Source organism: Artemia sp. Qi Xiang Cuo, chromosome 10 (genome assembly GCF_049724085.1).
Source record: "Artemia sp. Qi Xiang Cuo chromosome 10, ASM4972408v1, whole genome shotgun sequence".
Taxonomy (NCBI): domain Eukaryota; kingdom Metazoa; phylum Arthropoda; class Branchiopoda; order Anostraca; family Artemiidae; genus Artemia; species Artemia sp. Qi Xiang Cuo.
This window is the reverse complement of record NC_142803.1, coordinates 7,681,847-7,706,673: the sequence shown is the minus strand read 5'-3', so window position 1 is coordinate 7,706,673 and position 24,827 is coordinate 7,681,847. Positions and strand designations below refer to the sequence as shown.

At 35.7% G+C, this 24,827-nt stretch overlaps 1 protein-coding gene across 5 annotated transcripts in view; it reads right to left on the bottom strand.

Annotated features, from left to right (window-relative positions):
• Positions 1-23,158, bottom strand: part of LOC148947431 (uncharacterized) — a 74,018-nt gene extending 50,860 nt beyond the window's left edge. Inside the window, exons 1-3 of one of the 5 annotated variants that reach the window (XM_089095260.1) lie at positions 23,015-23,158; positions 9,675-10,208; positions 1,078-1,236 (exon numbers count right to left, since the gene is read on the bottom strand). In XM_089095260.1, coding sequence (XP_088951386.1) covers positions 1,078-1,236; positions 9,675-10,208; positions 23,015-23,033 — 712 coding nt within the window. In that variant the 5' untranslated portion in view covers positions 23,034-23,158. Of the gene's footprint in view, positions 1-1,077; positions 1,237-9,674; positions 10,209-20,309; positions 20,378-23,014 lie in introns of those variants that run through there. The other 4 variants (XM_089095261.1, XM_089095262.1, XM_089095263.1 and 1 more) reach the window with 4 other exon arrangements.
• Between the last annotated feature and the right edge of the window lie 1,669 nt (positions 23,159-24,827).

The window sequence follows — 24,827 nt, the reverse complement described above, 5'->3', positions numbered from 1 at the left end:
AGGAAGTCACTCCCCACCCCTAAGTGATGCTAATTATTTACACCCAATATTTGACAGCATTTTAATAGGCCAAAAGGCCATGATTAGCATTCGCAATTCGATTTCCCCTTAAAATGATCAAAGATTTAAAGTCGATCTCAAACCTGTTCGATATTCATGAATTTTCATTCACACAGAAGAAATGAACAAAAATTTTCGGTACAGACTAGTTCCGGTTCAACATTCCGGTTCCTAACTCGTGTTGTTCCGCCAGTGCCTTCATCTTTTATGCATTAAAAGGTGAAAAGTTGTGTGATATTAATCCATACTTTTAGTGAATCCTTGTAATTGTATAAAATTACAATCAATCAATTACAAACAAATTTCAATGGGTGTAGAAAGTGGACTTGATCAGATTGGCTTCAGAAAAATAGACTTATCCTAACAATTCTAAAACTTGTTGTATCTTGATTTTTCTTTGCAAGATAAGCTCTTACAATAAAATATTAAACAATAAATGAACTAAACTCAAGACCGTATTCAGGAAAAAGATTAGAGGTTTTGCCCCCCCCCTCCCCCAACCCCGAAATGTTCCTCCAAAATTTTTTGATAAAACGCATAAAGACACAGTTTTGATGTGGCTTTGAATTTTTTTTTGTTAATCCCCCGGAAAAAATACCCCCCCCCAAACTAAAATCCTGGATTCGGCCCTGACTTGGCTTTACCTTAATTTTTTTAGTTCTAATGGAAATAAATTTTGGTTTTCTCATAAAAATTTTGGAAAAAAAAAACCTAAACGAAAATGAATATTGAATTGTAATGGTATTACCACAAATGTTCAACAGTGAAACACAATTTTTATCGCCAAATTGACGACAGTTATGATGATCATATCCCTGACTTATCTTACACATAACTTATAACAACAATCTCAACACTTATTACATCTCGACTTTTACTTTGCAAAATAAGTTTTCAAACTAAAAGAATAAACAGAATCAGGAACTTGCCTATAATTTATTTTTTTAGTTTTATTGGAACTATTTTTAGAGAAAATAAATTTACATTAAAATGGATAATAAATTGTAATGCTATTACCATGCATCTTCGACAGCGGAACATAATTTTCGTCAACAACTTGATGACATTTTTGATGATCAGTAAAATCCCCTCTTGGAATCTTGTCCAGTTGAGATAGGTCAACGATTTCTTCGTTCAAATGTTTATGATTTGCATTTAGAACCACTTCAGTGCCATCTACAAGAACGATCATTATAGACTTTTGGATGTTCGCATTACAGGTGAGCCTAATATATAATTAGCCAAAAATATATGAGCCAAAATACATTGAGATTTTAGCTTAGCTTAACCTTAGCTAATTGTATATTTAGCTTAGCTTTGGAGTAAGCCAAAATATGTCTAGCTTTTACAGGTAAGTTAATCTGCAGCTTAAAAGGAACAAGACGACCCAAATTTGAATTTGTTGCGCTGCCATAAGAACCGGAGGGAAGGGGCCGATGGCTTTCCTGGAAAACGGAAAGACATTTTAAATGTGCAAAACGAGGACCTTAGGCAGCGCAATAGCGCTGCTTAAGTAAAGAGTGGGCAATTTTTTTTGGTTTTAGACCAGGGTACTTCATATCGAAGGAGTTGTCGTAAAAAGTTCAAAAATGGCTTATTCGATTGGAAATTGAAAGGGCTAGAGCCCTTTTTAACAGTCAAAAGTGATTGGAGGGCAACTAACCCCCCTCCCTCGCCCACTATTTACCCAAACAAATCTAATCCATTTTGTTCAACGTAGTTGAAGGTCCGGAAATTATATCTTTGAGGATGACAACCTTCCCACACAGCCGTCAGGCCAAGGGTTGTAAGTTACGCCCAGGGAACATATAGGGTTTTTTTATAGAAAGGGTGGTCGTATAAACTTAGGAGGGGGCTCATTGGATTTTGTAATCAGAAGTTCTAGTAACTTTTATAAGATTCCCCCTACGCCTCGTATTTTCCCAAAATGCATCGGATAGACATTTTGGATGGCCATCTATTGTCGTAGAAACTTCGAAGAAGGTTCATTCGATTGGAAATTGAAGAGGCTAGTCCCCATTTACTAGTCGAAAGTGATTGGAGGACAACTAACCCCCCTCCCACGCCCACCATTTCCCCAAACACATCCAATCAAAATTTTTCAATAGCCATTTTGTTCAGCGTAATTAACAGTTCCGGAAATTATGTCTTTGATGATGACAACCCCCCCAGCCTTCAGAGCAAGAGTTGTGAGTTAAGCACTGGGGGCAGATAAGGTTTTTATAGAAAGAGTGGTCACATAAACTTATAACTGTTATAACTTCTAACTTATAACATATGGACTATAAACTGAAAACAAAACACGTTTTAAATGTTTCCACTTCTCTTACTTTCATAAATAAAAAATTATCAAAACTTTAAGTAATAAATATCAGTATAGCCTATGTCAATTAAACTGACAATCCACGATCATTTTTTTTTTTCAGTAAAGTGCAAATTATGTTCTGGTCTTGAGAATGCATGGGGGTTATCAGCCCTACTCACGTTAATCTTTACTTGTTTTGAGTTTGACTCGGCTATTTAATGTAATTTCTGTGAGTTTAGAATTTCATTTATTTATTGATAGTGATCTGTAGTAGTTTTACGCTTGGAAAATTACTCGAATTTACTTCTACTCATTTCGGCTTAATAGAGTTCTTTAATTTTCTTTGAAAGACTTGTTTTGTGGGAAAGGTTTTTAAATGAATAATTAGAAACAATCACATTTAAATAATGGTAAAAACAAAGCTTTTTGCCCCCCAGGGGTGTTTTTATATAGGGTAGGGGGCAACTGACCCTCCCAGACCTCGGTTTGCCCCCTCCCCTCCTCTGGGTCATTTCCGTACAGATTTTTTATGTAATACTTTGATACATATTTAACATAAGGGAGCCAAATAATATTTCTTCTACATATGTTCATGTTGGTCTTTTGAACTTTTTAATTTGATTTCTTTGTGTTATTTGTTCCCTTTTTACGAAAAATAAAGGTAAGTCAAAATAAGGCCAAAGAGAAAAAAGAAGTGAAGAAATCATTAAAATATGGATTAAGGAGATGTGAAGTGGAGGCCATGGATAAAATTGCTGAAGATCTAGAACATGCAGGAAGACGGAATAATAAAATATGCCACTCTGGCATAAGTGGTAATCATCAGGTTGATGAAATAGCAAAAAATGCTATAAATATTGACCAGCCAAGTGGGAGACCAATCCCATTAGAGATATTTACCGATGGAGGCTATCAGATATTAATTTTAATAAGATTAATCCTATCCTTTCCCCCTTTCCCAATAAGTATCTTTCTAAAATTTATCATAGAATTCGCTCTTGAACAAATCGACTAAGTTTCCTTGCCTTCTCTTATAAGTTTTCTAATTAAAGTTATTCAACTCCACTGTCCTTTCTTTGAAGGCGGTGTAATAAGAATAATGAAAAAATTGACCATTGCCTATTTGAATGTAATATGCTGACGTCTGCTCAACATACCTTGCTTTGTAAACTGTTAAATTGCTTCGAACACCACAAAATCTCACTATCAGCCAAGAGCCTAGCCAACTATACCTGCACACAGAGCACAGAAATCGATATCTATCATCTTATATTTGAACTCCTTGAGTCAAAAGATCTATTGAAAGATATCTGAGAATACCTAATAAATAAGAGACGACCAAGCCAGTAGCTCTGTAGCCCACAGAGTGAAGCAAAAAGAAAAGGGCTAAATAGTACTAACTGAATAGCCCGCCTACTGTGAATTAGAAGAAGAAGAAGAAAATATTGTATTGGCATGTTAAGAAATTGGGAGGGAATAGTGAATCTGGACTTATCCCAGTGAAAGATAGGAACAGGGCCGCAATTAGTGGTGAGGAAAATGTTAAAAAGAGATGAGTAACTGTGAAAAAAATTAGTATATTTAAGTAATTAATGTTATGTGCAAGAATAAAATTGTTGTGGTTGAGGTAGGAAATGAAATTAGTAGTTGGTGTTGTATAGAATCAGGAGTTAAGCAAGGTTGTGTCCTATCCATGTCATATTACAAGGATCATTTTGATAAGATTTGTCCTAAGGAATACAGCAAAGGCTATGAGAGACATGGTACCAAATGGAAAAGTAAAACTCTCCTAGACTTAGATTATGGATAAGATTTGATTATCAGGGATGAAAATATTACGGAAATGAATAAGTTTTTGGAGGTTTTGAAACTTCGATGTATAAGAATAACTTAATGCCAAGAAAATTAATGCCAAGAAGACAAAGTCGCATAGACTAGGAATAAATGATTATGAGCGGGTTATATTTAGTAATAAGAAGATGAAAAAGATTTGTTAAATGTTTTCCAGAGGAATTCTCTCTGGATAATTTAAAGCAGTCGTTTGACGGACCAACTGTAAGTTGTCCGAAAAATGTGGTTCAATCCCACTACCTAGGGCTATAATGAAAAAGAAGGTTAAAAATGGGGTTAAATGTTGTCCGAAAAATGTGGTTCAATCCCTCTATCCAGGGCTGTAATAAAATAAAGGTTAAAAATGTGATTCGATGTTGTCCAAAAAATGTTGTTCAATTCCACTACCTAGGGCTATAATGAAAGAGAAGTTTAAAATATGGTTCAATGTTTTCCAAAAATGTGGTTCAATCCCTCTATCTAGGGTCATAAAGAAAGAAATACTGAATTGTGGTTCAATGTTGTCTGAAAAATATGGTTCAATCCCTCTATCTAGGGCTATAATAAAAGAAAGGTTTAAAATTTGGTTCAGTGTTGTCCAAAAAATGTCGTTCAATCCCACTATCTAGGGCTATATTGAAGAAAAGTTTAAATAAGGTTCAATATTTTCCAAAAATGTGGTTCAATCCCACTTTCTAGGGATATAATGAAAGAAAGGTTTAAAAAGCGGTTTAGTGTTGTCCGAAAAATGTGGTTCAATCCTACTATCTATGGCTATAAAGAAAGGAAGGTTAAGATGGCTAGGCAACTCTTTGGGGGTGATGGTTGACAGACTGCCATGGATGACAGACTGTCACGTTTTATGGATGATAGAAGGCCAAAAATCTTGCTTTTCGGCCATCTATCCGGGGTCAAAAGAAAAGCCGTTCGTTCCCAAATGGGGTGGGAAAAGGCCACAGCAAAATATTTAAAGTAAATCAGAACTTCATGAAAGAGGTAAAGAATGAGGGTTGGAATACACTGAGGTGGTGGAAGAGCGTGCGTAATAGTAAAGTGAGAAGAGAAGTGAGTCAGCAACAGTAGTAGCCTTTTTATCAAGTTTAATATTGAAAAGTAGGATAGACAAGTTTTCTCTTCGAAATTGAAAATTTTGAAAGAACAGAAAGATAAACCTTGGCACTAAGATTTAGATAATAGGGCGATGGTAGCAAAAGTTGTTAATCAGGGATCTAGAACATGGGCTCTTCAAAAATTTTAGAAAGATATAATAGGTGCTTTCCATATAAGCCATAGAACTAAATTTAGATACTAAGGCGACGGTTGCAACAGTTGCAAAGCAACATAATAGGTGTTTTCCATATAAGGCATGGTAGCGACAATAATAGCAACAATTGTAAAGCAGGACTCTGAAACATGGGCTCTCCAAAAATTTTAGAAAGATATAATAGGTGCTTTCCATATAAGTCATTGATGATTGAACTAAAATTTATATACTAAGGCGACGGTAGCAACAGTTGTCAAGCAGGGCTCTGAAATATGGCCTCTTCAACAATTTTAGATATATAACAGGTTCTTTACAGAGGGAAGATTCCTTCTTTTTTTATGAGCAAGTTATTTCTTTTTTTAGCATCATTTGATGGCAATATACGTGAGTTGGCAAGCGTATTTTTCAAAATCCAAGGGGAGAACCAAAACCTACTAGAGGGATTGCAAACGCACCCCTCTCCCGATTAGCGCCACTGCTCCTTACACTTTTTCTTTCATGTCACCAGTAAATCACGTATTTACGTATGTATCTTGTACCTTAATTGGCATCTAGTACGATTATATTTGGCATCTTCTCCAGTTCATTTAATCTTTATCGTTACGACCTCATGAATGAGAACGTCATTTTGTTATAAGTTTAATTACAACCTGAATGTAATAAAAATGTTACTATTGTTGTTTTTTTCTCTGAAAAATTTCAAAATTTTCCAATAAGGATAAAAAAAAATATAATTTTTTTACTTTTATAACTTTAATAAATCAAATAATATTAACATTTTGATTACTGAATATCAGTATATGTATATTAAACTGACAATGCACATTCATTTGTATTTTTTCAGTAAAGTACAAATTATATTCTGGCCTTGGGAAGTCATTGGGGTTTTGTGACCAACTTATGTTAATTTCTGCTCGTTTTGAGTTTGACTTGGTTATTTATTGTAATTTCTGTTCGTTTTGGGTTTCATTTATTTATCGATGCTGATTCGGGGTAGTTTCACGCTTGGTAGATTATTTGATTTTATTTTTGCTCGTTTTTTATTTAATGGAGTTCTTTACTTTTCTTTGAAAAACTTATTTTGTGGAAAAAGTTTTTTTAATTAATTTCTGTTCGTTTTACATTGACATAGTCTTTTCAGGGAAAAAGAAAATAACACTTTAAATCTTTTCGTTTTTTAGACTTTATAGTTTGGCCTGCTATTTGTATACTGGAAAAAAAATTCTCAGCAATGTTTAACAACATATACCCTTTTAAAAATCTGGACACAAATAGTACTGTTTAATTTAGTTTTATACCTCCTCTAGTTGACCTGAAATGGGAAACTTGATACCATTCGCCAAAAATTTACTTTCTTTGATAGCTTGGATACTCTTACACTATTTCGATTTGGTTTAAATTTTAAGGGCAGAAATGGGAGGGTTGGCGTGGGAGGGTTGGTATGGGAGGGTGGGAGTGGAAGGGGGATTAGTTGCCCTCAAATCACTTTCGACTATTAAAAAGGGCATCAGCCCTTTCTATTTTCTATCGAATGAGCCCTTTTCGAAGTTCCTACGACAACTCTTTTGATACGAAGTGCCCTGGTCTAAACAACAACAACAACAAAAATAATACATTATACCCACTTCGATCTTTACTATAAAATATCAAGCCTTCTAATCACTTTCGACTATTAAAAAGGGCACTACGCCTTTCGATTTCCAATCGAATGAGCCCTTTTGGAAACGACAACGCTTTCTATAAACACCTTATATGCCCCCAGGGCATAACTTAAAACCCTTGCCCAGAGGGTTGTGAGGGAGTGTCCTCCTTAAAAACATATTTTCTATCTGGAAATCAACTACGCTGAACAAAATGGCTATCTCAAAATTTTGATTGGATGTGTTTGGGGGAAGGATGGGCGTGGGGGGAGGGGGGGGGGTAGTTGCCCTTCAATCACTTTTGACTATTAAAAAGGGCACTAGCCCTTTGAATTTCAAATCGAATAAGCCTGTTTTGAGGTTTCTACGACAACGCCTTCTATACAAACCTTATATTCCCCCAGGGCATAACTTAAAACTCTTGCCCTGAGGGCTGTGGGGGAGTCTCCTCCTCAAAAATATATATTTTATCTGGAAATCAACTACGCTAAACAAAATGGCTATCTCAAAATTTTTGATTGGATGTGTGTGGAGGAATGATGGGCGTGCGGGGGGGGGGGCTAGTTGCCCTCCAATCACTTTCGACTATTAAAAAGGGCACTATCCCTTTGAATTTCAATCGAATGAGCCTTTTTTGAAGTTTCTACGACAACGCCTTCAATAAAAACCTTATATACCCTCAGGGCATAACTTGACACCCTTGCCCCGAGGGTTTAGGGGGAGTTTCCTCCTCAAAACATATTTTCTATCTGGAAATCAACAACGCTGAACAAAATGGCTAGCTAACAATTTGGATTGGATGTATTTGGGGGAGTGATTGGCGTGGGGGGGCCTAGTTGCCCTCCAATCACTTTCGACTATTAAAAAGGGCACTAGCCATTCCAATTTCCTATCAAATGAGCCGTTTTCGAAGTTTCTACAACAACTCCTTCGACACGAAGTGCCTGTCAAAGAAGAAAAAAAACACATTGTGGCCACATTGTTCTTTACTTAGGCAGCGCTAGCGTGCTGCCTATGATTAACTTTTTTTTAAACGTGAGCTGAACCATAACTTTCAAAATGATCTATTTCCCCCAAAAAAACATATTTTTTATGCCGAAAGTGATACATTTGTTTCTGAACAACAATGACTCAGAGTTCACCCAACCACAAATTTGTTCTTTTTGGCTATTATCACATTCTCATAAAATTTTCTATTTGGTTACTGGCAATATAAAAAAACTTATTGGAAAACGAAATTTCAAGGAATAAACATTAATAAACTCTAAAGCAAAGTATAATCACCTACAGAACAAGTACTGACAAAACTCTCCAAAAGTGACCCCGCGTACCTCAGCGCCTCTGGACGCAAAATGTTGTACTACTTAATCGCTCCGAGCCAAAGTACTTTGGTCCGGCCAATAATTATGCTAGAGCGGGATTCAGGCGACGTGTGACCGGGATAAAGTGCATAAGTACACAATTTAGTTGCCAGGTTCGCATAGGTATACAAAGGGTTATTTTTTTGTGTTTGGAGAGGATAGGTTTTGTCAGTACTTGTTCCGTAGGTGATTATACTTTGCTCTAAAGTAAAGTCAGTTGCTGAGCACCCAGGTTAAACCCATTCAGAGCTTTTATTTCTTGTAAATTCGTAGCGCTTCAATCATTAGAGATCCAATTTAGAGATCCAAACTAATTTTCAGGTAATTTTAGAGATCCAAACTAGAAGGACTAATGTAAAAAAAATGTAAATTTTTGACACAGGGCTGTTTGATATTGCTTTAACAGTGAAATCGAACCAGGACTCCCTGAAGTAAGGATGCTGGGACTGTTTTAAAAGGATTTTAGGTTTAGTGGTCGTATTTCAATGTGAGGTTTTTTTTATATTTTTATTTGTTTAGCTGAGGACGACCCTTGGATATAGGTCGAAATTTTCATCTAGGGTTAATATATCACTTTCTTAAGAAAAAAACACCTTTTATTTGCTGTTTGTATTTAGGAAGTGTGGTGTATTTTTAAATAACTTGCTTTGCAGTCAATATTCACAATAATATTCATCAGCTTATCTTGTAACTCGGCTTTGCTTTCCATTGGATATTTAGGACTGTCCTCAGAAGGCAAAGATTCTTCCCCATCCCCCGACAGTTTACCCGAGGGCATAGTTGGTTAAGATGCCAAGTGGCAGGTCAATGATCAGCTATACAACCCTGAAGCCACCAAATAAAACATGCATAACCATTTGTCAAAATAAAATAGAATGTTAGATTTAGCAACTTAAATGTTTATTTCAATTGCTGATTTGTAGCCATATTTGCCAGAGTCACCAGATCTGCCTGTATGCAAATTTGGTGGTTTAAATAACCGTTTACTTAAATATCATAGTCCAATAGACCACAAAAAAATGGATTAATTTCATAAATAAAGTTTTAAATAAATTGTTGCTTAGCTCGGGTTAAAAGCTGCACCCTGTTACAAAACTTATCCGAGATTATAGTTGGTTAAGGTGGCTGGTAAGTCAGGGGCAGAGCCACCCTATAACCACCAGGCAAAAAATAAATAAGCATTTGTCAAAATAAAATTAGGAAAACATTCATACTACCACAAATATCTGAAGGCAAAACATAGTTGTCATCTGCAACTTGATAATAACGATGTTGATGATATTTTCTTTCTCTTTCATCCATGTGCAATTGAGTCATTTCTGTGATTTTTTCCACCGTGGGTCTATCATTTACCTTCACAGATACTTCACTGCCATCTATGAAATTATCTTTTTTCAATACAGGCTCTTTTGGAAAAGTTTGCATGACAGAGGCTCGAGACTTATAAACTGAATTAAACAGTTGGCTTTCACTTCTGATTTCAGATGGTCGACGCCATTTTAGAGAGCCAGATAAAATATTTTCAGAGCCACTATTTGTTGGCTGTAATGAAGCAAGAGGTTTTCTATTTTGAAGTGAGGATTTATTTTGGATTTTGAGTGTTCCAGAAATGTGTCTTTTGCTTGGAGTATTTTCTTTGTTTTCTTGGAATTTTGAATAAGCTTTGGAAATTTCCACCTCAAGAACTGATAAAGAAGCTAAATCATTCTCAACTGATTTCATTGTAGCAGCTAGGTCCATTTTAAAGCCTAAAAAAAAATCAAGATCAAATTTTGGTCTGAAAGAAAAATCACCTGCAAAGGTGGTGAGGAGTCATAATAAAAGATTTAAAGAAAATTGAAATTTCTTGGGAGGGTGCAAAGAAGGAGGCTTTGAAGGGATTAGGATGGAGGGTGAGATAAAATACTGGGATAAATTCAAATTACTGTTATGGTAAAAATCCTCCATAAAGTCAATAACTTTTTTTTTGGAAAATTGGTTTTCTCCATCTCAATCTATCCAAAGTGACAAGCAGCAAAACAGTCCCGGTAGTGAAAAAAGAATGAAAACAATAGCCTGGCTTATAAGACAGACTACTGTTTTCTATATGTGTCCCGGTAGTTTTCTATTATAGATTGTTTTCTATAAACAGTCCTGGTAGTGAAAAAAAATGAAAACAATAGCCTGGCTTATAAGACAGGCTATTGTGTTATAAGCCAGGCTAGCCTGGCTTATAAGACAGGCTAGTGAGAAGTATACCAGCTAGTCATGAATAACTAGTGAAAAAGCAAGTTATTTGAAATTGTAAATTGCAGAAAAAATGACTTAAAAACTCATCTGAGAAAAAAAAAACATTTTGAAATGTGAAATTTGAAAATTGAACATTTTGAAATTGTTTGGCTCCATATTTCCTTCTGTGTATTCTGCTGATATATGTAAGTACAAGAGACTAAAAGGGTCTTTTATACATCCTTCAATCAAGGAAGGAAAATAGCATTGTGCACCAAATTACCAATAAGTTACACCAGCAAAATAAAGTAAAATAAGTTTTTTGTCATTTTTCAAAGTTCAATTTTGGATTTTCTTAAATCATGGTTCTGACTGGCGTAGTCAATAGATAACAATTCAATGTCATTTGATCTAAGTTATAAAAATCTAAATTATAATTGGGATAAAAATCCTTCACAAAAAGTCAATATCTTTTTTTTGAAAATTAATTTTTTTCAAAATTGGGAATTTTAGGGTGAAAAAAGTGGGTTTGCTTAGACTCCTCCTTGCATGGCCATTTGATAAAAATGCAATCTTATATGATAAAAATCTAAATTACAGTTATGATAATAATCCTCCTTAAAATATCAATATGTTTTATGGAAATTCAGAAATTTTTGGAAATTAGGATTTTGAGGGTTCAAAAAGTGGGCTTGTTTAGACATTACCTTGCACAGTCATCAAAACAAAAATCCAAAGTCATTTGATAAAAATCTAAAATTACGGTTTTGATAATAATACTACTACTACAACCAACAACTCATTGCACCACCAAGCTGCCTGAGGCCAACACAGCTATACAAGCTCTTCCTCCATCTCAATCTATTCAAAGCATCTCTCTTTACATCCTCCCAGCAGTGGCATAATTTCGCCCTAATCCTAGAGGGGAGGGGCAAAGTTGGAGCCAATTTTCCCAAAATCAAGCAAAAATGATAGTGAAAATGAAAAATGCGCCACATAGTAGGCCTACCCTATAGGCAAAGATATACTTAAGAAAACTGACCTGTTTCTCTGGATGCTTGAATTATGCAGGCTTATCTAGTTTTGACCAAACTTTAGAAGAAACTAGATTTCAACCAGGGGGGGGGCCAAACTTGGGTCTGGAGAGGGCATTTGACCCCCGCCCTGCCCCATAGCAAACTATAGCCCTGCTTCCCAGGAAGTTCCCTTTTCCCTTAAATCTTTCTTTATGGCATCCTCCCATCCCAACTGAAGAAGCTAAGGTTATGGGCAACCTTATGTATTATATTTATATGTATTATATTTATATGTATTATATTTATACTACTAGTTTTCTTGTTAATAGATCTCAGTGTATCTATCTCCCTGATTATGAGCTCTCAGATTCTTTTTACAGTCTGCTCCAAGGGACTAAATTAGGTCCAATTTCAATTCTTAATGGTCTTATTGCTATTCATGAATGTTTTAAGTTTACTGATCACTTAGACAAAAGAGTACTAAGACTGAGCTCACCAACTACAAAACAGACTAATTTGAGGAGAATGGTTCACATAATTACAAGTTTAAGTAAGATAGATGAAACTGGCAGTTGGTGAGACTAAGAGCTCTTCTACAACTTTTCCTTCCTAAGGATTGCCAGTCACACTTCCCAAAATTCCTTACTAACAGCTATATACTTGGATTACTTTTGGAACAAGATTTAAGATGGAATTCAAACATTGACTATCTGTCTAAAAAGGTGTCTTACTCTTTTTCTAATCTGAACAGATTTGGTTCAGGATGAGGTTTTCAACTGAGATTTTATTTGGCATTATGAATCAACTACTGATGAGAAAATAAGCACAGAAATAGCCTAATGCTAACCAACAAAATCTAAAAAGTTTGCATCCTTTGGAGCCCAATAAGCTGCAATTAAGCCTTTTAATGACAGAAAATCAATAAGCTGCAATACATTAAGCTGCATTATATACAATAAGCTGTAATTAATCCTTCTACTGACAGAAAATCAATAAGCTGCATATAATAAGTTGCAATACATTAAGCTGCACTGCATGCAATAAGCTGCAATTAATCCTTTTAATGACAGAAAATCAGACAATTGATAATTCATAAGAGGACCTGGAGCTACATTTGTATTTGAATACTTTTTCTTTTTCATCACACTTGCAGCTTTGAAATTTTTAAGAGGCTCTCATAACACTCCTGAAAACTGTTGATATATGTCAAAAAGTTGAAACAACTCAGACTGAATTCCCTTGATAGTTGTAGACATGAGTTGACATATCAATTTTGACTAAATTGTTTGAAATCTCCAGATCATCATTTTTTTTTTTTACCTAACCTTAAGAACCCCAAAACTAAAGGGCCAAACACTAGATTCCAACAAACTAAAAAAAATTATCCACAATTAATAATTTAACCAGCTATTAATACCAATAAATATTATACATCATTTGTCCCTTACTTGCCATTTACATGATAACACATAAGAAAGTGTTTGATGTTTGATGCAGTTTATTTTATGGATTTGCCTGTGAGTGTTATAGCACTAGTTTGACTGTATACATTGTGTACCTGTTAATAAAGTCTGTGCTATGAGTGTATATCAGTGCTAGCCTCCCAGTGTATATCCAGACCACCCCCCAGATTTGACACGGAAAAACTCAAAGTTCCAGAAGTACAAGCAGAGTTTGACCTACAATTGAGAATCTGCAAGTTCTGGTAAAGAGGACAGTGCAGGCATAAAGGATCTATTCTATTTCCCAACCACAGAAACACTCACTGCTTTCAAGGACAAAAGAAAAATCCCCAACAGGGCACCAGTCAGAGAACTGCATAAAGAAGAAACTGACTAGGAGGGACAAACATGCCTAGTGGTCAAGCTTGGCCAAAAAGATAGAATAGGCAGCAGCCAAAAATGAAACCTTCAATCTTCAAACAATACCAGATCCTCAAAAAGCTTAGTATGAAAAGAAGCAGTACCAGAGAAAACATGAAAAAAAAAGATATAACCATCTATCTTCAGTCAGGCATAGAAATTGTGGCAGGTTGAGTGTAGAGAAGTTGTCTTACCATCTCTTTGGGGGCTGACCTCTGAAGCAAGAACCATGCACGCAACCATGGAAGACAGGAATTTTCCATATGTTGGATGTGGCCTGGCCACCTAAGTTGTTGCAATTTTATTTTGTCAAGTATGGTGTATTTGATCTTGAGGCTTTCAAACAGCCTAATATTAGAGGTCATGTCCAGGTAAGTAATACCTGCATAATTTACTTAATTAACGCAAGTTTGCGTTAAATAAACTTGCTCCTAATGCAAGTTTATCGGATTAACCTATTTTGCGCCCCCCCCCCCTAAAAAAAATCCTGTATCCGCCCCTGGCTTTCAAGCCTTTCTTATGGAGTGGAATTATTGTGGCTTCACATCATGAGGAGGGGATGTGACCTTCTTCCCAAGCAGCAGTAGCAATTTTTCAATTTTTAGGTATAGTTCAACAAGGGGTTGCAATTTACTTTTAGTAACTCTGGTTGGATTTCATCTGGGCCTACAGCTTTGTTTGTCCTTAAACCCTTGATATCTCAGAACAAAGTGGGGGTGGGTTTGGGTCTGCAGTAATTACAGGGAGGCTGTTAAGCACCAATGGGTCTGGGAGGATTGTTGAGTTTAATTTGCTCTCAAAGTTTTCTTCCCATCTGCAGATTGGAACTGGTTACCATCTTCATAAAGGAGGATACAGGCTTTCAGTCTCTTTTTTTGGTAAATAAACATAAATGTTTATAATGAAAACGAATTTGCAGAAATTTTTAAAAAGAGTCACAGATCCCTCAAAAATTATGCCATTTTTGCTGTGATGTCATTTTTCAAGGGCTTTTGGGCTCTTTTTAACAGTTCATGCAAATATATCTTCAAAATAACATTTCTTACTATTAACACTAAAGAAAATAACAATTACCATTCCTGAATCAGCTACAAATATCAATTTTTGGTACTGTTCTATTATCTGTAAAAAACACATCAAGAAAAGCGAAGCTCAGATAGCCATTACCCAGTAATTGCCTATGTGATGCTGTATAACAAGGGGTTTTCTCACTCTGGGAACTATATTTAAACTTTAGTTTTTGGGGGGTTAAGGGAGGAGGGGGAAGGTACCTAGGTTAGGTTATGTATTTAATATATGCTATGCTTTACCCCAGCCTCCACCCCCCTAAAATGCAGATATATAGCTGATGTTTGTTTCTAAACAATTATGTTTCTATCCATTTTGTCTTATTTCATTAGCATTAACCAAACTTCACTTCTTACATGTTTTACAGATAATGGAACAGTACCCAATTTTTTCTTCCTAGAATAGTATTTGACATGTTTTAGACCTTTTGTTACTCTTGATTGTTTTACCTTTTGGGGGCCTATTAAGGGCTCAAAATGTGATTTCCCCCAGAATCAATTTTTGCACTTAGAAAGAGCATAAAAAAAAGCCTTAAGTGATGTTCACTTTCATCCTAGCTAAATTATGTTGTCAGCAACAACTTCACCCATTTTTTCTACTTCTTGTTCATCAACATTGCTTTGATTTATGGGTGTTAAGTTGAAACAGAATAGTGACACATGGCAAAACGTTTAGGAAATATATAATTTGACTTATAGACGAGGGCTATTCAGAAACTAGGGAACATTTTGTAATAAAACAAAACTAGGTACAGGAAAAATATATTATTATATACATCTGAAAGAGTGACTAAAATGCTACTTTTCTACATAGTCACCAAACAAATTAAGGCACTTATTGTACCAGTGGACAAGCTTCGAAATTCCTTTGTCATAGAAATCCGCCAGCTGCAATCTCAGCCACTCAGTGACACACACCTGGAGCTTCTCATCATCATCAAAATGCTGTGCTGCTAGCCAGTTCTTCATATTCTGGAAAAATTGAAAATCACTTGGTGCTAGGTTGGGACTGTAGGGTGGATGTGGGAAAATCTCCCATTTGAATGAGTCAAGAAGTTATGCAGTTTGATTTGTTGTGTGAGGTTGGGCAATGTCATGAAAAAACAAAATTTTTGATGATAACTTTCCTTGGCACTTGTTTTGCATTGCTATTCTAAGCTTGCACAATGTTTGGCAGTACTGATCAGAGTTGATTGTTGCACCACGCTTAAGAAAGTCAATAAGCAGCACACCTTGCCGATCCCAAAAAAACAGTAGCCGTAATCTTCCTCACTGACAAGATTTGCAAAAAAAATTTTGGTTTATAGGGGGCACTTGTGTGCCCCCGCTCCATGGACTGCAATTTTATCTTGCAATTGACGTGTTTCACCCATTTCTTGTTACCTGTTACAATTCAATCCAGTAAAGAATCACCATGTGTGTGGTAGACATCAAGAAATGTTAAGGCTGCTCCCATTGATGACCTTTATGGAGGTCTGTAAGCATTTTTAGCACCCATCTTGCATAAAACTTATGGTAGCCAATCTTGTGAGTCACAATTTCAAACCACAAAGTCCATGAAACTTGTGGGAAGCAAAGCAAAAGCTCCATTAATGTGAAGCAATGGTTTTCACAAATCTTCTCATCAACTTTGGCAAGAAGATCATCTGTCACAATGCTTGATATCCACTCCTCTCTTCATCATGCACATTGGTTTGACCATTTTTAAACTGGATGCACCATTTTCACACAGAACTTTCCTTCATTATGTTGTTGCCATACACTTTGCACAGTTGCTGATGAATTTCTATTGTTTTTTTTTTGTTTTTTGCTAACAAAAACCAAATTACAGACCACACTTCACAGCTGGCAGGATTTGAAATTGCAGCACACATTTTAAATTGGAATATTGGGGAAACAAGCAGCATAGAGATATTCTTGTTCTGATGGCTGGATGCCAACTGAAGTTACAAGCATGCACATACCAAAACATATGTGATTGCTGCATGTCTAGCAGCATCAGACAGAAACGTTCCCTAGTTTCTGAATAGCCCTTGTATTTGCACAGTAAGGGGGTTGGGGGTAAAGTTAAGCAAACCATCTTTAGGAATGATTAAATACAATTTTTCAGCAAATGATGAAGTGAGAAGTGTTTTCTTAACATGTTTCTTGACTAATTGTATACTGATAGCTTATGCAATTTTAAATAGGCCTATATTCAACAAGAGTGATGACTACAATAAAATGGTAGAGCTAGCCTATTAATCTTGTGTAACTTTACAATGTTTGGCCCAGACTATTACACTTTTGTGAGGAGGCTAGAGTAAATAACCAGTATCAAATTGAGCAAAATTATGTAAAAATAAGACCCTCACACCTTGTTATTACCTTAAATTGTGGCTTGGAGCAAAATTAAGGATTTTCATACTTGTAATGCTCTGGTATGACTTCAATGGGTTGTTTGCTAAATTTTGGTTGAGGACTCAGCAGCTTCCCAGTTGTAAAGGAACTCTTGCTGTAGCCATTCTTTGTCTAGATTTTTCTTGAATGCACCTGTTGAAACAGCACCCACTGTATTTTCAGAGAGTAGATTCCACAAGTTTGTTACTTGTTGGCTGAAAAAATGGCTTCTTTCTTGGACTAAGGAGCATTGCTTGAAGATCTTTTTGGAATGTTCTGGGGGAGGGGTAAGGAGACAAGGGAGAACATTTTTGGGAAAAATTTTGTGGGTCATTATCTTGTCACCACATTTCCTCCTGTATGCAAAAGTAGGAAGCTTTAAGTGACATTAATGCTCTTTGTATGGCATTTGTTTGAGGACTTTGACCATTTTGGTTGCTCTTCGTTGAACTCTTTCTAGAATTTCTTTGTCCTTCTTGAAAAAGGGTGATACCAGGGACATTCCAACCTCTAGGTGCAGATGAAATAGTGCCTTGTAGAGCTTCATAAACAGGCTTGGGGGTCTGCTAGAGATAGTTCTTTTGATCATTCTGAGAGATTGGCGAGCAGACAATGATACAGATTTTGCATGGGTGCTGAACTTTAGTTAACAATCAACAATGACTCCAAGATCTCTTTCTTCAGAGACTGCAAAAAGGGAGTGACCTTGGAGATGGTATTGCTGATGTTTGCATTACCAAAGTGGATTACATGGCATTTGTCAATACTGAACAAGAGGAGCCATGTATCAGCCCAAGTCCCAAGAATATTAAAGTCCTTTTGAATAGATTGCCAGTCAGAGGTTGTGGCTGCTTTACCAACAAGTTTTGAACCATCAGCATAAAGAGTGAGGAGGTTTGAGAGGAGATTGGGTGCATCATTTATATATAAGTTGAAGAGACTTGGCCCAAGAATGGTCCCCTGGGGAACACTGCTTAAAACAGTTGTAGACAAGGACCAATGAGGGACACCTTGAGAGTCGTGAACTCTTATAACTTGTGTTCTTTCTGAAAGGAAACTCTACATCCACTGGACAATAACATCATCAACAGCTGCTGCTTTTAGTTTGATAATGAAGAATTCATAGCAAATCCTGTCAAATGCTTTTGAGAGGTCCAGGAGCACCATAACAACAGGTACATCATTATCCAATAATGGTGTAACATACTTGTATGTGTGTATAAGATTAGTGTCAACAGGTCTTAAAGATCTGAAGCCATGTTGATTGGAAGTGAGGATGTTATTAGTTTCAAAGTGCTGAATTATTAAAGACAAATTGAGAAGAATGGTATATATCAATGAATAGCTATAAATCTAAGCTGAGCATCAATATGGTTATTATTAAAGTTATTTTAAATCAAACACTTGAAATTATTGACTTACCTACAAGGACCTCTTTTTGGAAATACCAATTATCCTATTTTGATGTAAATATCCTTTCAGTGTTTTACATATTTTTTTTTTCACATATTAACAGAAAGCTGATTTTCTTCTCATTCCAAAAATGTAGCCTAACTATAATAGCTTGATATTTATTCTATAAATCACAAATATTACATATAATTTATATTTTTCACTGCTTGTCAAAACAGAGACCATATTTTTAATTTACGCTGACAAGTTATTGGTGAAAATTTTACCCAGAAGGTGGGGCTTCTGTTACTAACCACTCATCATGCTGTAGTAGGCTAGCCTAATATTTGGATGGTCTAAAAAACCACCTCTAGTTTTCCAGAGTGCCAAAGAAAAGTAATCCTATACCCTATTGGACGATGCAATTTCTTACCAACAGGAAGCAGGTGGTAAGAGTATTTGGGGATGGTGGATCAATTTTCTTCTCAGAATCAGCAGATGTAGAAAGCGGAGTACCCCAAGGCACGGTTTTGGGCCCAACTCTATTCAACATCTATATTAATGATGCATCTTCAATCATAAAGAATAAGATATGCTTATATGCTGATGATTCCAAAATAATAGGTCCAATTTATGACCCCCAAAGTACCAAAGACATCCAAGCAGATCTCGACGCACTCTCAACGTGGGCAAAAACCTGGCGACTAGAATTTAATATCGAGAAATGCAAGGTCAAACACTTTGGAGCAAACAACCCTCTCAGCCAGTATTTTATGGAATCCAATTGTGGTTTTAAACAGCCACTTACAACCAGTCACTGCAAAAAGATCTGGGAGTCTTGGTTGATAACAAGCTCAAATTCAACTTACACACGCAGTGTGCAGTAGCCAAAGCCAACCAAACTCTCGGTATAATAAAGAGAATGTTCTGCAGTAGATCTCCAGCAGTGATTACTAAGCTCCTAATGGGCCTGATCCGACCAAAATTAGAATTTGGGATGTCCATTGCCACGCCAGTTAACAAGCTTGACCAATCGATTCTGGAATTGGTGCAGCAGAGAGCAACGAAATGCATAAGGAGTTTTCAAAATTTGCCATATTCTACCAGACTTCAGAGGCTCAAAATACCATCTCTCACATACCGACGTAAGCGAGGAGATGTATTGATGACATTCAAATTGATCTGCAACCACGATATCATCCCTGACTTATTCCAGTTAGATAGTTCGTCAAGAACAAGAGGGCACCCCTTAAAGCTCTACCGGAAACGCGCTAATACCAGGCTGCGAAACAAATTTTTCTCCAACTGTGTGGTTGGCTTATGGAATTCCCTTAGCCAGAATGCAGTCATGTCCCCTAATACTGAAGCCTTCAAGTCAGCTGTTGACAGAGATTGGTGCAGCAAGCCATGGCACACAGTTTGGGATGCGCCTAATGAGCTGAGCCACCATCATCATTGACCGGCGTCTACAGGATTTGTCCTTATCGCTGGCTAGTGCGATTTAAGGTAATTTAAGGTAATTATAGCCTAGTGTTTGGTTCAAAAAAGGATTCCTGGTCTACTGATTTTAATTAAACTCTAAAAAAATGTGTATTTACCCTAGTCTACTAGAAATTAATATGTTACTCTAGAACTACTCTATAATCATGTTAAAGTAAAATTGCCTACATAGCCTAATGGTGTTGTTTGTAAACTTTAGCCTGCTCTGTACTAATTGTAATGAATTATCCCCAGCTTAATCATTCTAAATCTGGTATTTTGTGCTTATTAGGCAGGCAGAAATGGGAACTTTGGTGGTCTAACCAGACCTAGACCTGTAATACGCTAATCTTTGATTGATTGTAGGCTAAGCATTCAGAATAGGCTATGTATTTAGACCTATCCATTTTTTTTATTCATCCTTAAAATTAATCAGATTTTTTTACTGATTGTAAAGATTAAGGTAACCTCTTGTCTACCAGGCCCCTGTGACTGTGACCGATCCTTAAAAATTACTGGGCGTAATTTTGCGATTTGAAATTTTAAATACAAAATAGTTTGCCAAATAAAAGTTTTGTTGACATTTCGATAGCCAACTATAAAATAAGCCAAAAGGTATATATAGGAGATCGCACAGGTTTGCCACCGTCAGTAGGATTTTACTAGATCTAGTAAAAATAAAAATCTAGTAAATTTAGAGGACCTAGTAAATTTCCCGAAACCTAGCAAAAACTAGTAAAAAGTCATGATTTATAGTAAACAAAACTTTTTTTGATTTTCTATGAATTCAGGGGAAAAAATTATTATAAACATATGACAATTTACAATTTTTGCTTGTCTGTTTTACAATTTACAATTTTGCTTGTCTGTCTCGGAGACAGACAAACAGTCACCTATTTTCATAAACAGACGCTTCACTTCCGGCGTCTAAAGGTCGACAAAATCAGCTTTCTGTGTATCAAATCTTATCAACTGAAAATGAAACTATAATGACACTTGGATTTGTGATGATTGGGAATCTATTGGAATCAAAACAAAAGCAAACCACCCAAGGTGATTAGGTGAATCTCCTCAGTTTGAAAATTTTTATTGAGGAAAAAGGAGCCTGCTGAGAGAAATTAAAAGTAAGTTGAAATGTAGCATTATATATATATATATATATATATATATATATATATATATATATATATATATATATATATATATATCCAAAAAAAGGATTTTTTAACTTGTAGGTCTCCGGAATTTTCAATCATACTATAAAAACGAAAGAAAAGAGTAAAAGAGAAAAAAAAAGAAGAAAAAAGGAAAAAAGATTGTGAAAATCGTATTGATTGTCCTCCTATAGTAAAAATCGATGCTTGATGGTGTTTTTTGAGCATTTGGTAAGAACAGATGCGATCTAGTAAATTTTTCCTCTCCGGTTTATTAAATTCTTCCAGGTTAGGGTGGCAACCCTGAGATCGCAGCCCCACAGCATGATCTCCATATTCATGATTCAAAGCAAAAGGAGGACTGAATATTTTAAAATGCAATTGTTTAGAATGCAATTCGAATATAAGGTATGTTTTTTTTGAAAATCTTCTTTCAAACCATTGCCAGCCCAAATCATCCCACAGCACACTCCACTCTTGTTGCTTTTGAGTGAATACCCTGCAAATGCTTAAATAATATTTCTTCTTTAATTATATGATTGTTTATCTTTTAGAGCATCCAGCTTGATATAACTTGTTAATTTACTCATTTTAAGATATTGATTGTCTGTTTTGAGGGTCCATGAGTAACATGCTTGAACAGCAATGAGAATAATCAGTATATTAAAATTCTTCTTGTCAATAGTATTGACAAATTCCTGTTCCTCCAGGTAAGCATCAGGGCCTTAAAAAAAGAGTTGGAAAGCACTTGGCGTATTTTGACATCTTTTGAGTGTTTGCTATTGGACATAACAAAGCTATTAAGGTAAGTACAATCTTCGACTTATTCTATGTTGTCACCAAAGAGCTTGAGGCTTAGACCTGGTTTTTCGGCTTTCGTGAACAAAGTCTAGCTTTTGTCTTTGAGGAATTGATGGCTATTTCAATATGGCTGGCGGTTGACTGTATGTTGTCTACCTTGGACAGGAGATTCTCAAGATTGTCGTCTACTTGGTCTATATCATCTGCATCGGATAGTTTGTCGATCATTGTTCCATTGACGAGGACATAAGAAGAATTGTCAAGAAGTAACAGGTCAGTGGAAAGGATCAGTTTAAACATTGCCAGTAAAAGAAAGCAGCCCTGCCGCACACCAGTTGATGTATTAAAACTATCGGTAAGGCCCTCTCCCGTCATAACACGGCTTCCAATTTTGAGTGCATGTCTCTGATCAATAATACTAAGTTCCTTGGGATACCAAAGTGAAGAAGAAAAGATGGTATTGAAAGAAGTGATATATTAAAGTTTAATGCAACCATTCAGTAAAAGCATGTAAATTTACTCTAATTTTTGTTCGCTGTTAGATATCAATGCATTCAGCCAAAAAAATTTCTGAATATCACTTTGCTACTTGTCAGAAATAAACCTCAATTCACAAATTTAGATATTTTTTTTTTTTTTTTTTTTTTTTTTTTTGATTAAGTGCATGCCATGCTTTCTTTTTGCAGAATAAATTAGACTTGAATGATTCTTTAGTTTCACTTTCTCTTATTCAGCAATGATTCAGCGATTCAAGGGTAACGAGGGGATTGAAGCAATAATAGACCTAAAGCGTACTTATTCGGTTTATGCTGCTTCTCGCTGTAAAAGTTAAAAATCAATAAAACAAATACATGAACAATTTATATATGCAGTAGTTATGCTGAAATTTGAGGACTTAATAACTTATGTTGAAGTTCCTTGAACAATTCTATGCACCAATTTCAACTGGGATGTGATTTTGACAAAAATATGACAATAGGTAAATATTTTGGATTAAAGCTGATGAAACCAACGTTTTTTTGGTCCTCAAAACGGACCACGGACCACCTATAGAAAAAAGCTTAAACAATTTTATTTTAGAGGCTACCAAAAATCTTTTGATTTTAAGCAACCTTTAACCGATTTTAGAAAAAAAGTAATGGAAACACTGTCAAAAACAATTTCTTGTAAATACAACGGAGGTACAAGTTACTTACTGATGCAATGCATAAGCATTGCTTATTAAATTCGGGGATACAGCTCATTAAATCGCTTTTTACTAATTTGAATTCTGACAACTTCTTTTGAAAAAGAATTTTAGGACCATCATCTTAAGAAGCTCTCAAAATGGGCTAAGTCCGGTTAAGGTACTTGAAGATAGCACAATAACAATTACTAATAGTATCTATAAACCGTTTTCCTAGGTATAGTCAGAAAGGATGTCAAATGGACATATTGTAAACCTACTGCTTCTTTACGGAAACTGGGTAATTTTGGGCTAAAAATTCATATTCTATTTGAAAATATCTCTACTTTATGCAATTGCACGTCGGGAAGCCAAAGTTTTCAAGTGTCAGTTTTTTCTGATTAATCTGGTTGGATTGGACCGTTTTGTTGTTAATTGTTTTTCCCTACCCAGATCCGATAACCTTGATTCAGACTACAACGCTCACGCAAAAGCGACCGTTTTTGTTTGACCCGTCTAATTTCACTCATTTGTTGCTGCAAATTTGTGTGTTATAACGGATAAGCGGCTGTATTGAAACACTTCAACTGATCCGTTTAAAAGGCATCCAGTATTTTGGATTGAAACTTTTTTTAGCCTTAGAATGTGTAAAATTGGGAAATTAATTATATTTGTCAGAATTTGTCTATTAATATATAACAAAGGACTAGAGGGCTATTTATAGAAACATTTAATCCTCAACGTTGGGAGGAAATTTACTGAAAAATGAACATATAAGGTAAGAATTATATTACTAATAGTTAGCCTAGTTAGCTAAAGCTAGCCTAGGCCAATATAGGCTTGCCTTTTGAATGTTTTTTCTTAGCTTCGAGAACTTGATTTTGAATTTAAACTAGTTTCTGTGCTTCTACGACTGCACTAAACCGTTTCTGTATGATTTTTTTGTGAGTTCCTGCCTCCCCTATCCATGAGCCATTTTGCTTTAAAAAAATTGAGCCAGTGTTAATCGAGGGATAGACATATTTGTAAAAATGATTCAATGAAGAAGAAATGCAAATAGCTATTGAGAAAAATTAATAAAACTACTGACGCCCTGGCAGCATCGAGTAGTATCTTTTTTGACCATGTTCAAACACTGACCAACATAGGATAGCTGGTTGTTGACTTCAGCCTTGCTTTATGTAAAAAATTATTGACATATTTTTGACATTTTAAATTGATTGACTGAGACAATCAGGAATTAATATATTGTCAACGCTCAGGTAATTGACTATTTTGATTATTGATTCATTGATTATTTTCACTAATTGATTATTATTTCAGGTAATGGTTATTGATCGGGTAACTGATTCGTCACGGATTGTTTTGAGTACTCTGTTGACTGACCGTATTCCAAAAAGTAAGCTGTACGAAAAGTGTGGTTCAATTCCGCTTTCTAGAGCTATAATGAGAAGGGTAGGTCCCGTTCTGCGGACGAAGGATGGTAGATTGCCGAAGATTGGGCTTTTCGGCCAACCATCTAGGGTTGATTTGAAATAAAATCAAGTATTTTGCAGTAGCCATCCAGACATGGCTAATCATAAGCAGCGCAATAGCGCTGCATAAGTAAAGAACGATGTTGGCATAATGTATTATTTTTTTCCTCTTTAGACCAGGGTACTTCGTATCGAAGGAGTTGTCGTAGAAACTTCGAAAAGGGCTCATTCGATTGGAGATTTCCAGATTGAAATTATGTTTTTGAGGAGGTTACTCCCCCCACAGCCCTCAGGGTACCGGTTGTAAGTTATGCCATAGGGGCATATAAGGTTTATATATAAACCTTTGTCGTATAAACTTCAAAAAGG